The sequence below is a fragment of the Corylus avellana genome, chromosome ca4 (genome assembly GCF_901000735.1).
Source record: "Corylus avellana chromosome ca4, CavTom2PMs-1.0".
Lineage (NCBI taxonomy): Eukaryota > Viridiplantae > Streptophyta > Magnoliopsida > Fagales > Betulaceae > Corylus > Corylus avellana.
This window is the reverse complement of record NC_081544.1, coordinates 29416983-29430551: the sequence shown is the minus strand read 5'-3', so window position 1 is coordinate 29430551 and position 13569 is coordinate 29416983. Positions and strand designations below refer to the sequence as shown.

Genomic DNA, 13569 nt, shown 5'->3' with positions numbered 1-13569 from the left:
AAGGTAATAAAGACTACCAATATTTCAACCAATAGCGAAGTGAATGAATAAATGAGTAATGATGTCATTAAGGTCATATAATCTGATTTTTAGCACCTTACGTTTGAAGTTCATAAGTCTTCTGATTTCCAGCAAGTCTGATTGGCAACAAGTTTCTTGTCCCTTGTATTAGTTTTTATTTTCCATGTTCAATTTAAAAAAAAATCACAAAAACTCACCCACATTAGTTTTCCTAAATTTAACCAACACCCTTGGGTAGCTACAGCATTTTCCAATGTGTAGGAAACCATAAGTGGTTCCCTATACATTATTTTAATATAAATATTTCTCTTTCATTGTTCTTCTTTTTGTCTTTCATTGGGGATTGTGTTTGAATTTTATGAAAAATGTGAGGATTGGTAGGGAACTTGTATTTTGTAAAGAAATAATATTTTAATGGTATAGAAAAATGTAAGTGAAGTTATTGTGAAATATATTTTGATAGAGAAGCAAAAAGTAGTTTTGTTCCTTAAACGTAGGGAAAATCAAAGGGAAGTTGCTTCTAGTTCTCTTAATGACTCTGCCTTGACTCAAAATATACTGAGATATGTTTTCTGAAGATCATAGGCTCTGAGGTCTATTAATTATTTGATTTTGTAGACAAATTCTATGTTTTTCCCTATTAATACTAGAATTGCATACTTGCATCATCTAAAAATTACAAATAGCAAACAGCTAATAATTGAAACAAAGTAATTTTGCATTATACTCGACTAGAATTCACAATTCCAATTAGTTAGGTTTTGTTAGCTCAGCAAATTGTTCTTCACCATTTAGTTCTCTATGGAAAGCCCTAGCACACAAAAAATATATAAGAGAAACCAACACCCTAAGGCTTCTGCAATCTAAAAAGTATACAAGATGTAACCAATTCGAAGATGAGAATAAGAACATAAACTACAGCCCAATCCAAGAGAGATCTCAAGAAATTAGGTGCTGCTCTTTTTCTTATATCAGAGGTGCTATGTCTTTTCCCATTAGTTTAAGGCACAAATTTTCTCGTGTTCTGTTCCTTGCACTGCCTCCAACTTAAGTACTCCTTTCTGCTGCAGTTATTTGTCTCTGACAGATATAAAACTCTTTTGTTTACTTATCTATGCTGATTATATGAATTTATTGTTTTTTTTTGTAAGTAATTTTGTTGAATCGTTATCATTATCAAGTGCAAATGGGCTCAACTCTAATGCAAAGGAAGTATACAAGAGAACCCCTAATATAAATTTATTGTTTGTTGACCATTAAATTTACTGCCATGAAGTGAAATAAACCTTATAACCTTTGTTTAATATGTTTTTCCAAGCAGCAATTTTCTGCACTCTAAATGTAAAGCCAACATCCTCGTAAATCTTACTTCTTCCATGCTTTATTTGCTGTTTCTTGATTACTATTTAAAGGATTGTTGCAATGATGATAATAAATTTTTCAGTTTGTCATCAGTTGAGATCTTCTCTCTCTCTCTCGTCTTCTTTTTACCTTTTCGGTTGTATTATTTCTTGTGACTTTATCCTTCAAACAATATATTTGGATCTTCATTGCCAACTTAGGCATTTGGTTTATTTAATAGACATAAATAAATTATTAATGTTTTTTTTTTTTACATAAATATATACTTTTTCACCTCCTTTTTTCTTTTTAAGGATACCTTGCTCTAAAAACTAGTCTTATTTTTTCAGTTCTATTATTTTGCACTTGTTTTTTTTTGGGGGGGGGGCGGGGGGGGCATGATTTTGTTAGATATCGCTGTTTATGTAATTTTCTCACTGACCCTTTTACCTGTTTTGGTCCCTATCTACTAAGAACCATGCCATCAGGAAAGCTGATATGGGAAGGAGAATTTTAGAGACTCTCTATCCTACAAGCAACAATGATAAAATGAGTAATTCTTTGTGGATCTGGATCATGAACAAGCTGGGTCTGGGAAAAAGTGTTGATACAAATTCTGATGAATTTGATTCCAAATCACTGATGTTCCCTTGGCATCTGATGAAATCAGAGGATGGCAATTTCTTTGTCATAAACCGCAGGTAAAGGAAACAAATTGTTAAATATATCTTATACTAGCTATAGTTGGTTGTTACTTATCCTGGACTTTGCTCCACTTAAAGTTTTCCCTTTTTAACTTTGTAAGGTATTGTCTTGAATCAATTTAGTCCATGTGTTCTAGAGGTGTGCGCCGCTATTGCTTGTTGGTAGTATCTGTGCCTGATTTGTTTCAACCTTATTTGCTATGGCATTCCTCATTTTCAAAGTTCGTTGTATTAAAAATCATTACTCAATATATATTTTTTTTTATAAGTAAAAATCATTACTCAATATATAGACTATCGAAAATGAAAGGTAACCAATTTATTTGTTGTTCTATATTCATTTCACATTATTCACCCATAATATTGATGTAGATGTCAAAGCCATCATTTGTGATTTTCTGCTCTTCTTGGTATCTTGTTGTCCTCTCGAGTGTGGTGAAGGAAAAGGATGTAGTTCTTATATTTTCTGAACTGAGCAGCTGTGCATGTCTGTCCATAGCCTCTGAGTGTGGTGAAGGAAAAGAATCTGTAGTATTGCATTCTACTAATTTTGTTTGAGGTTGTTTTACTAGTTGCACCTGTGGTATACATGTTTAAAATTTCTCATAGAGGTTGTCATACAACATGTGTAAATTCTGAAATATCCATAACCTTTTAGCTATATCAACTCTTATACCGGGAGAAAGGAAAAAAAAAAGGGACAGAAAATATTCATTTTCTTGAGTGAAAACATATTAAAAAGGCAATTATCGAATGTCTGCCCCACCAAAGCAGTGCAAACATATAACTTTCCGAAAAATGTATGTTGCCTTGTACTCATTTATCTCGCTCATAAGTGGTAAGTGGTTCTTGTGTGAAGGTTGGTAACCTTGGGAAGAAAATTGTGGAATTGGGGTCTGAAGCCCCAGAAATTTAAATTCTAATACAATCCTAGGCGATAATCTTGAGCTAGCTAATGATGCTCTAGTATCCATCTAAGTGTCTTGATGTCTATCTAGAATTCATCTATGCAATTTTTTTGGGGGGGCTGGTATCATAAACTGGATTTATTTGCAGCTTTGAAACTCTATGGATCATGGATTTGGCTTCGGGGAAGATTAAAGAAGTTATAAAAGGTTTGGAATTAATTTCTAGTGCCTCTTGTTTCTTGTTTTTATTACAAGTCAACTTATAAGTCTAATAGTATCTTATGAAAATTATTAAAAGGGTTTCCAAATATTTTGGAGACCTGTCAACAGTGGATCATGGAGAAAGTATCCCTTTTGAAACAGATGCCATGTGATGGGTTGCCACTGCAGATTGATACTTCCTGTTCACTAGAGGGGTTCCCATATGCTGGTCTCATATCTTCATTATCAACCTTTGAGAATCACATAGTCATTTGTGACATAGGTATCTGTTCTCTACTAGATGATTACTATCTACCTTTTTATGTGAATATATTCTATAGATTGTCTGCAGTTCTTATTTCATTTTGTTTGTTTTTCAAGTTGGACAGAGGATTCTGAAAATTGATAGAGAATCTGGTGTCTCTTCGAACATCCATTTTTCAAATTTTGGGATCCTTGGTTTACCTTATTGGTTGTTTTCCCCTTTGGAGAGAGTTTATGCTGTGTAAGTATGACTACTAAATTGAAGTTATTGACCCGCATTTATTCTGAACCCAAATTGAAGTGTGGATGTGTTTGTTTTACAAATGCAAATATGAAGCACATGGTTCCCTCTGAAACCCACATTAAGTTTTATTTTTTTATCCAGTATCTGGCTAATGTGATGGCAGCGTGAAGATTTTCTTTCTTCTGAACCCCGTTTAATTCTTTCCTGGTTTTCTGCCTGCTTTGACAGTGGTTATGGAGTTTGGGGAGCACAGATTGATCATCTTCAATGTTTCAGCTTGTTTCCAGGTATTTTACAGTCCGTGTTTGAAGATGTTTATTTTATAGTCGTCAAAACACTTAGCCAAGGTTAGTTGATAGCCCTACTGATTCCCAAGGCAGTTGAACTCAAATTCACTGATGTTAAAAAAGTTGCTAACTTTTGCCTTCTCTTCCTTGCTATGTGTTAAATTTTATTTGTCAGTAACGTTCTTTTTTAACAAGATTAGGATGAAACTAGGTTGTGCTGGTCTTTTCTGAAATTTGGTTGTGATATTTGATTTTTGTTTAGGCAGAATCTCAAAACAGATTCATGATGCTGAATCTCAAAATAGTAAAACAAAGCAAACTGGAAATAATTTTTAACTCGCTTCACAATGTAAAACCTCATCCCTGCGAAATGCTTGCTTCTTTTCTTCTTCTTTGTTATTCATTTTTCCTCCTTTGGGAAGTTCAGCCAATCAAATCAAAAGTGTTTACCCTTGCTGGGCAGTATATCTGAAAACTTTGATTTTGCTACTCACTTTCCTTGTTCCTGAAAGTGCTGGGAGAGAGTAAAAAAAAAAAAATACTAGTGTGGGAGCTAAAGTGCCAGGCAGAAAAATAAGCACTTGTTTGCCAGTCATTGGTAATTTTTCCCCGCCAAAATTTTGGCATTCTCATTTGGAAGATGCTCATGGTGTGAACTTTAGTTTAACCAGTTTTGGTGATCTTAGAATTTTTCACATGCGACAGGTAGGATTGACATAAAGTTAATTGTGGATATCCCTGTGGATACTGAGCTTGTAGAACCATTACAAGAAGGATCTATATGGTGCCAGGCAAGAGGAGCTGCTACTGAAGTCTCAGGACTAGAGGCTATAGCAGGACCATCAGAGAAGGTACTCTCTCTCGCAGTACTTTCTTTTCTTAAATACTTTCTTTGGTCCACCATGAAATTGCTAGTTCTATCCTTTGAGTTGCTTAGGAGTTCAGCTCTTGGATGCATGCAGGTTGGTGTTGCTCAGCAGTGGTATGATGAATTGGATAATCTTGCATTCACAACTCCTGAACCAGAGTTGATTGTTGAAGATAATAATACAACTAAGGATAATAAATTTCAAGATGAGAGAGTTCACATTAACTGTGCTGTCAATACAAGTCCCGGAACAAGTGAGGTATGCTTGTTAATTTTTTGTATTTCTATTTGCTTTTTACACTCTTCTAAAGCAGCATAATCTTGGGAGCAGTGAGAAATTTCAACTCTTTTTTTTCCTCTGGTCAGCTGTGCTTGAAACTGAAATTCAGAGTGAAAACATTTACTGTCCCTTAAATTGTGGGATCAGGAAATAACATTATTTGACCTAGAAACAACCTAATCAGTTGAATGTAATAAGAAGTAAAACCAGTTTCAAGTGAGTTTGTCAAGCCAATTAAACAGGGTTGGTTGCTGTGAACTGTCAAGTGAATAGGTTATACCTCCAATATGGGCTCAAGTATTCTTATCAAAAGGGCAAAATCTGAACAAAAGACAAATTAACCTCTTGATATATCATTGTAGTGTGAATTCAGCATGTAACTTATGTTGAAATCTAAACCATGTTTAGTATTTGAAGTTTAAAAGGTTTGTCTACCATTTCCGTGTAAATTTTGCGCATAACATTTTCAAGTTCATACTTGATTGGATTTGTTCTTTATGTGTAGACTTTATTTTGTCCAATTAAAACTAACTATTCTCTTTCTTAATAATGGCACAGGTTATTATTTGTGCAGTATTGCATCTAAAACTTAGAAGAACACCAGATAAAGGAGAGGACAATCAGGAGAAATACGCAGCAAGGATAGTGGATATCATGAACCAAGAAAGAACTGAAAGAGTGGGAAGAGATTCATGCATTCATTTCTTGTTAAAATCAAACAGAGATTTGAGAGACCTCATTTTCATTAGACCTCTGCATGTGAGGATAAAATTCAGTACTCCTGATCACCCAAAAGCTGATAGTTCAAAGGATATCATTCTAACTGACGACTCCATTGAAGTCAATGTCTCCCTCAACTCATAGTGCTTCAGTTTGGTAAGTACTCCTGTAATTCAATTTTGTTGTGATGTTCTGTGATCTGTCATTAATAATGGTTTTTTCTGGCCCAATTCTATTTAAAAGATTGAAGTCTCTTAGTCTCTGATAGAAGCCGTGGGTGCAGTAATGTTTATCATTCTTATAATTTTGATTTCATTTAAATAATTCTTATGTTTAATAAGTTTTTGAAGAAACAACTTTGTAACAAGCCAGTGTAATTATAATTCTACTATTTTTATAACTAATTGTTTGGTGGAACGACATGTATTCTTACATGCTTTCAAAAGAAAAAAATGATTGCATTTATTTTTCTATTAGAATATTGAAGAAAAAATGGAACTAAAATAAGTCAAGTATTGTAGATCATTTTATGGATAAATTATATTTTACTTCTTTAAACTACCATTAAATAACTTTAGTTCGTTCCTAATTCAAAGGTAATGATCAAAGTATCCTTGATGTAAAAAAAAAAAAAAAATCACTCACCAATATCTGCAAAAACCCGAAACACGCTATATTAATCCTTTCCAGGGTTTTGAATGCCAATTCCATATGAACACCTTGATTCGATAATGGATTATCCATTCTTAAATTGTACGAATTTTTTTTTTTTCATCCAATTTATCGATTGATTTGGACAAAAAAGACCAATTGAAATTAAAATTTCGAATAAGGGAATTAATTGCCGCGATTTAAAGTTTAATGGTAACTTGGGTTGCAAATTGTAATTTACTCTTATTTTATCTAGTTTCTCTTATTGTAAGTTTCTTGACTACCAACTGCATAAAGGAAAGCCCCTTCATTGATTTTTTTTTTTTATATGTCCATACGAGAAGGAGGAGAGGGATTTAAACTAGTAACCTTCGCTTCATTAGGCGTGGTCCTAGCCAATTGAGCTACTTCTTGAGGACTCTTTCATTGATTTTAAGTCTATTAGCATCTCAATGTTAAGTTTAATGCTCAATTAGGTCAATAAACTCTATCAATTCAATTCTTTTTTCTTTTTACGGTTGTGAGAAGGGCAAGGAGTGGGGGCACTAATATCAATCTAATTCAATAATTTAATGTGCTTCCCTAAAGAAAATATTTTCACAAATTTTTTTATCAAAGTCCTCGTAGCCTTTTAATATCATTGGCAATAAAACATGTCATGCTAATTTTAATTTTGAAATTATAATAAAGGTATTACACAATATACAATGAGTGTGATATGTTTTGTACTTTGAAGATTACTCGTTAAGTAATGTTGCTATTTACATCTATATATATCATAGTTATTTTATACCGATTAACGTAGTCACTTAAAATACGCATGATCAATGGTTGTGAAATAAAGTGTTGTAAATAGGTGTAAAGAGTAGCAATGTAGCATTACTCTAATTCATTTATATATATGGAAAGTTATCCTTTCGACTATGTTTCTAGTAATAGCTGCAATAAAAAATCATTTTTTGTAACACATTTTTCTAATATATAAAAATATTTATAGACAATCTTCTAGGATTTTCACAATACGTATAAGACCATTTTGTTTTTAAAAATAAAATAAGATTATTAGATTAATATTAAATGAGAATGTAGTTTTTTATGGACAGAGGTTTTTTTAAATTGGGTTGGAGAAACTTTGACAAACTCAGTCTATAAAAATGACATATGTCATTTGAACATGTGAGATGTACATTTTTTTTTTTTTAATAACAGGGACAAAGTTGAAATAAATAATATTTAAAACTCATGTACATATCACATGTTATTAAAAAAAGTGACAGATATTATTTTTATAGCTGAATTGAAAGAAGTTTTTCAAACTCAATTTGAAAGAAAACTGTCCCTTTTTTACATGCATATTTCTTTATTAGAAAAGTAGCAAAAAGTCCCAAAGGAGTAGCTCAATCGGCTGTGAACCACGCCTCATGAAGCGAAAGTCACTAGTTCGAATCTTCCCTCCCCTTCCCTTGTGTGGACATATCAAAAAAAAATAAGAAAAAAAAAAAAAAAAACAAATGGACTACTAGACATTGCCCAACCCATGAAAAAGTCAGGGGAGGCCCATGATGCCGTCCATCTCATATATCCCATAGTAAAGCATTGAAACCCTAGACGCAGCAGCTATAAAAGGAAGCACTAAGACGACCTCTTAGGTTTTTTGCTGTCACACCCATATCCCCCTCTTCCCGAAGAGCGTGAGAGAGAGAGACAGAGAGTGAGCAAATATGCCGGCTGGTCACGGCCTGCGTTCTCGTACACGAGATCTCTTTGCCAGGCCCTTCAGGAAGAAGGGGTATATCCCTCTCACCACTTACTTGAGGAGTTATAAGATCGGTGATTATGTTGACGTCAAGGTTAATGGGGCTATCCACAAGGGTATGCCCCATAAGTTTTACCATGGCCGCACTGGCCAAGTCTGGAATGTCACCAAGCGCGCCATCGGCGTTGAGATCAACAAGCAGGTAACATCTATTCACTGTACTCTTTTATGGGTTTCTTTTCGTTGTGGAAATGGTATTATGGATTTGTTGGTATTAAGCATGTATTGCCTTTCAGAAGATTATGTAGAAGATTTTTGCTTTCAGACTTTCTGTTTGGTAGTTTCCCCGTTTGGCTTTTGGATTTGTAGTTGTTTTACATGTTTGTGTAGATGATGTGTTTGATGGTTTGCTTATGTCCTTTGCTTTTGGGTGTCTGGGTTTTTCTGCAAATGTTGGTTTGGTTTGTCTGTTTTGTTTAATTGGAGTACATATTTGTTGCTGGGAGATGGTACAGGAGACTCGGATTTTATGTTTGGATCTTCCGTTTACAAATTTGGATTTTTTTTAATCAATATTTTACATGGTCTTGCCTGTGTAGCTGATGTTTTTGATGATTTTGCTCGTATTCTTTGTTTTTTAGTGTGATATATGTGGTGGTCTAAAGTTTTTTGTATCAGGGATTGAATCTGTACCGTCGCACAAAGCTAGTCTTAATTGCTACATGTGTCCCGTTGAAGTCATTTCTTCTTTTGACAGACAATACAAATAGGCCAGATAGTCATTTATTATTGGTGTCAAGCGCATTAAGAATTGACGTTGGGGAGGATTTATGTGCCATTTACTTGAGTTTCACCTCCATATTTTGTGATTGGCTGTTATTTATCTTTAATAGTGAAGATGCATGGTGAGAGATGTTATATTATGTCACCATGTGTGGGTTTTGTGGCCAGTGGCCTCCGGTAGGATTTGAATGCTATTCAATGTAATCAAATGGAGCATTAGTTTTTAACTGTAATACTTTTATCTCTTTCATTTCTCCATGGAGCATTAGATAATTATATGTTGATGGTCTGTCAACCACTTTGTGATGGTTTGTAATGAATGTTGTTTACAGTACTCTGGATGTCTTCAGCTGATAGAAAATTTTCAAATAATTTGGATGCATGTATGTCGTTGCAGGTTGGCAATAGAATCATCAGGAAGAGGATTCACGTGCGTGTGGAGCATGTGCAACCTTCAAGGTGCACTGAGGAGTTCCGCCTGAGGAAACTGAAGAATGATGAACTGAAGGTTGCGGCAAAGGCCAAAGGTGAGGTCATTAGCACAAAGAGGCAGCCACAGGGCCCTAAACCGGGTTTTATGGTGGAAGGTGCAACATTGGAGACTGTCACTCCCATTCCTTACGATGTTGTCAATGATCTTAAGGGTGGTTACTAACTTACTAGGTCTTTTCTATTGTCTTTTCTTATTTGGATTTGTGTTTTTTTGTTAGTTTCATAACTTTGGGAAAGGTACTCAGATTTTATGCATGCTCTTTGCTATATTCAAATTTTGGTTGAATGTTGGATCTTATTGTAAATGGTTTTTGAAATCTTGTTCCAGTTCCAAGGATCATGTTATTCCAGCGTTAAAATTAGTCCTATAGTTAAATTTTCTGTACTGCCCGAACCAAGAAACCCCAAAAAAGTGATTTTAATCATTCTGTGACAAGCAAAAAGAAGAGCATATTAGCTTGTCGATATAGAAGTTAACAGAATTGAAGATTTTATTTTATCTAGCTTCTCTTATTGTAAGTTTCTTGACTACCAACAGCATAAAGGGAAGCCCCTTCATTCATTTTAAGTCTATTGGCATCTCAATGTTAAGTTTAATTTTCATTTAGCTCAATAAAAATAGCTACCACTATCAATTCAATTATTTTTCTTTTTTTCGGGTGTGGGAAGGGGGAGGGCAGGGAGTGGGGCACTAATATCAATCTAATTCAATAATTAAACGTGCTTCCCTAAAGAAAATATTTTCACAAATTATAATAACAAAGTCCACTTTTACATGTAAATTTTAATTTTGAAATTATAATAAAGGTATTACACAATATACAATGAGTGTGATAGGTTGTACTTTGAAGAGTATTGGTTAAGTAATGCTCCTATTTACATTTATATGTATATCTTATTTATTTTATACTGATTAACCTAGTCACTTAAAATATGCAGCGAGTGTGAAAATAAATGTAATTAATAGAAGTAAAGAGTAACATTACTTTAGTTCAACTAGTTATTTAGTCTAACGAATATGAAGGTTATCATTTCAACTACGCTTCTAGTAATAGCTAAAAATAAAAAATAATTTTTTGTAACACATTTTTCTAATATATAAAATTAATTATAGACAATCTTCTAGGATTTTCACAATACGTTTAAGACCACTTTGTATTTTAAAAATAAAATAAGATTAATATTAAATAAGAATGTAGTTTTTTTATTTGAAAAGTAGCCAAAAAAAAAAAAATGCCCTACTAGAGATTGCCCAACTCATGAAAAAGTTAGGGGAGGTCCAGCCCACATATCTCCCAGAGTAAAGCATTGAAATCCTAGACGCAGTAAACTTCTTAGGGTTTTAGCTGCCATATCCATATCCTCCTCTTCTCGAAGAGTGAGAGAGTGAGCAAACATGCTGGCTGGTCACGGTTGGAGATCTGTTCGCTAGGCCCTTTTGGAACACCTGGCATTTACCACTGACATGTACACATAAGTATTATTATGGACGCACTGGCCAAGTCTGGTCGGCCGTGATACAACTTGTGCGGTATGCCTTTAGGGAAATGCTCGGTGTTTCAAATGGCCCTAGCGCACAAGGACATTAGCGTTAACTGTAATACTTTTATCTGTTTCATTTTTCCATGGAGCATTAGATAATTATATGTTGATGGCCTGTCAACCACTTTGTGATGATCACTTTAACAGGATTCAACACAAAAAAGCCATGCTAGCTCTATCTCTTACCCAATAAAAAATAATTTTTTGTAACACATTTTTCTAATATATAAAAATAATTATAGACAATCTTCTAGGATTTTCGCAATGCCTTTAAGACCACTTTGTATTTTAAAAATAAAATAAGATTAATATTAAATAAGAATGAAGTTTTTTACATAGATATTTTTTTATTTGAAAAGTAGAGTAGCCAAAAAAAAAGAAAAAGAAAAAAAGAAAAAGAAAGGGCTACTAGAGATTGCCCAACTCATGAAAAAGTCGAGGAAAACCCAGCCCACATATCTCTCAGAGTAAAGCATTGAAACCCTAGACGCAGTAGCTATAAAAGGAAGACATCTTAGGGTTTTAGCCGCCACATCCATATCCTCCTCTTCCCGAAGAGAGAGAGAGTGAGAGAGTGAGCAAACATGCCGGCTGGTCATGGTTGGAGATCTATTCACTAAGCCGTTTTGGAACACCGGGCATTTACCACTGACATGTACCCATAAGTATTATCATGGACGCACTGGCAAAGTCTGGTCGGCTGTGATACAACTTGTGCGGTATGCCCTTAGGAAAATGCTCGGTGTTTCAAATGGCCCTAGCGCACAAGGGCATTAGCGTTAACTGTAATACTTTTATCTCTTTCATTTTTCCATGGAGCATTAGATAATTATATGTTGATGGCCTGTCAACCACTTTGTGATGGTTTGTAATGAATGTTGTTTACAGTATTCTTGATGTCTTCAACTAAAAGAAAATTTTCAAATAATTTGGATGTATGTGTGTCATTGCAGGTTGGTAATAGAGTGATCAGGAAGAGAATTCACGCGCGTGTGGAGCATGTGCAACCTTCAAGGTGCACCGAGGATTATCGTCTGAGGAAACTGAAGAATGATGAACTGAAGGTTCCCTAGAGAAAATATTTTCACAAATTATAATAACAAAGTCCTCATAGCCTTTTAATAGCGTTGGTAGTAAAACATGTCATGCTAATTCGTTACTTGTGAAATTTTAATTTTGAAATTATAATAAAGGTATTACACAATATACAATGAGTGTGATAGGTTGTACTTTGAAGCGTGGAGGTTCAGTGGCAGAGCCAGCCATTTTATATTGGGGGTGCCGCTAAAATTTTTTTAGCATCCTAAAAATTTTTTCCACCCTAAAAATTTGGTAATTCACACAATATATGCATCACAAAAAATATCTATAAAAATTCATAAATATGTACTCAAATTGCCATGGGTTAAATGAGGGTACGAGAGAAGGGTTGCTGTGTCTTGGGTAATGGGTAGGTAAAATTGTAAAAAGAATTATTATTTTATTTTGAGGGTGCCTTGGGTTAAAAAAAAAAAAAAAATTTAAAATCCTTGGGCACCCCCAAGGAATAACGTGGCTCCGCCACTGTGGAGGTTAGCTCCTATTTACATCTATATATCATATTTATTTATACCGATTAACCTAATCACTTAAAATACATAACATCAGTGAGTGTGAAAATGAATGTAATAAATAGAGTACAGAGTAACATTACTTTAATAGTCTAATTCATTTATACATATGGATATGGAGATAAGTACGAAGCGAGAGCAACTAGTTATTTAGTTTAATGAATATGACGGTTATCATTTCAATTATGTTTCTAGCAATAGCTTCAATAAAAAATCATTTTTTTTAACACATTTTTCTAATATATAAAAATAATTATAGACATTCTTCTAGGATTTTCACATTACGTTTAAGACCTCTTTGTTTTTAAAAATAAAATAAGATTAATATTAAATGAGAACGTAGTTTTTTTGGGTTAAATACTTTTTTGCCTCATAGGGTTTCAAGACTTTATTTTTTTCTCCTTTGAATTTCATTTTTATTACAGGAGGTACTTGTAGTTTTCATAAAGACCAAGATGATATTTCCGTTAAAATTTCGTCAAAAAGTTAACGGAATGCCACGTCAGCACTAATCAGATGTTGCCATGTGTAATATAATTAATTTTTTTTAAAAAATAAAAATATTAAAATTTTTTATATATCCCCCCCCCAAACGAATTGAAGCATGCGTCCATGGGAATTGGGATGCATGTAGGCAGTTTAAATCAATCACTTTATACTTCGTCTTCTTCTTTTCTTTTTTTCCTTTTTCTGCTACCATTCCTCTTGTTTTCAACAGATTGTCTATGAAAACTATAATAATAATAATATTAATTGCTACAGTTTTATAGGCCTTATAAAGTTTCACGGCCATGAAGGGAAAAAAAAAAAAAAAACAATCAAACAAACAAGTAGAGTTTCATTCATCGGAAAGAAAGGAAAAAAAAAAAAAAATCATCTACAATTCATTGAGTTTCT

The 13569-nt window shown here is 33.7% G+C and overlaps 2 protein-coding genes across 4 annotated transcripts in view; both read left to right on the top strand.

The window, feature by feature from the left end:
- Positions 1-6260, top strand: part of LOC132177862 (uncharacterized) — a 19807-nt gene extending 13547 nt beyond the window's left edge. For 2 of the 3 annotated variants that reach the window (XM_059590337.1, XM_059590340.1), the window contains 8 exons: positions 1837-2063; positions 3123-3181; positions 3273-3458; positions 3557-3680; positions 3912-3970; positions 4676-4821; positions 4933-5097; positions 5677-6260. In XM_059590337.1, coding sequence (XP_059446320.1) covers positions 1837-2063; positions 3123-3181; positions 3273-3458; positions 3557-3680; positions 3912-3970; positions 4676-4821; positions 4933-5097; positions 5677-5982 — 1272 coding nt within the window. In that variant the 3' untranslated portion in view covers positions 5983-6260. The remainder of the gene's footprint in view (positions 1-1836; positions 2064-3122; positions 3182-3272; positions 3459-3556; positions 3681-3911; positions 3971-4675; positions 4822-4932; positions 5098-5676) is intronic. The other variant, XM_059590338.1, reaches the window with a different exon arrangement.
- A 1843-nt stretch (positions 6261-8103) lies between these two features.
- LOC132177352 (large ribosomal subunit protein eL21z/eL21y) lies at positions 8104-9818 on the top strand. The gene is made up of 2 exons (XM_059589622.1): positions 8104-8447; positions 9426-9818. Exons 1-2 carry the CDS (start codon positions 8211-8213, stop codon positions 9681-9683), a joined length of 495 nt encoding a protein of 164 aa, XP_059445605.1. The 5' UTR covers positions 8104-8210; the 3' UTR covers positions 9684-9818.
- Positions 9819-13569: the final 3751 nt, after the last annotated feature.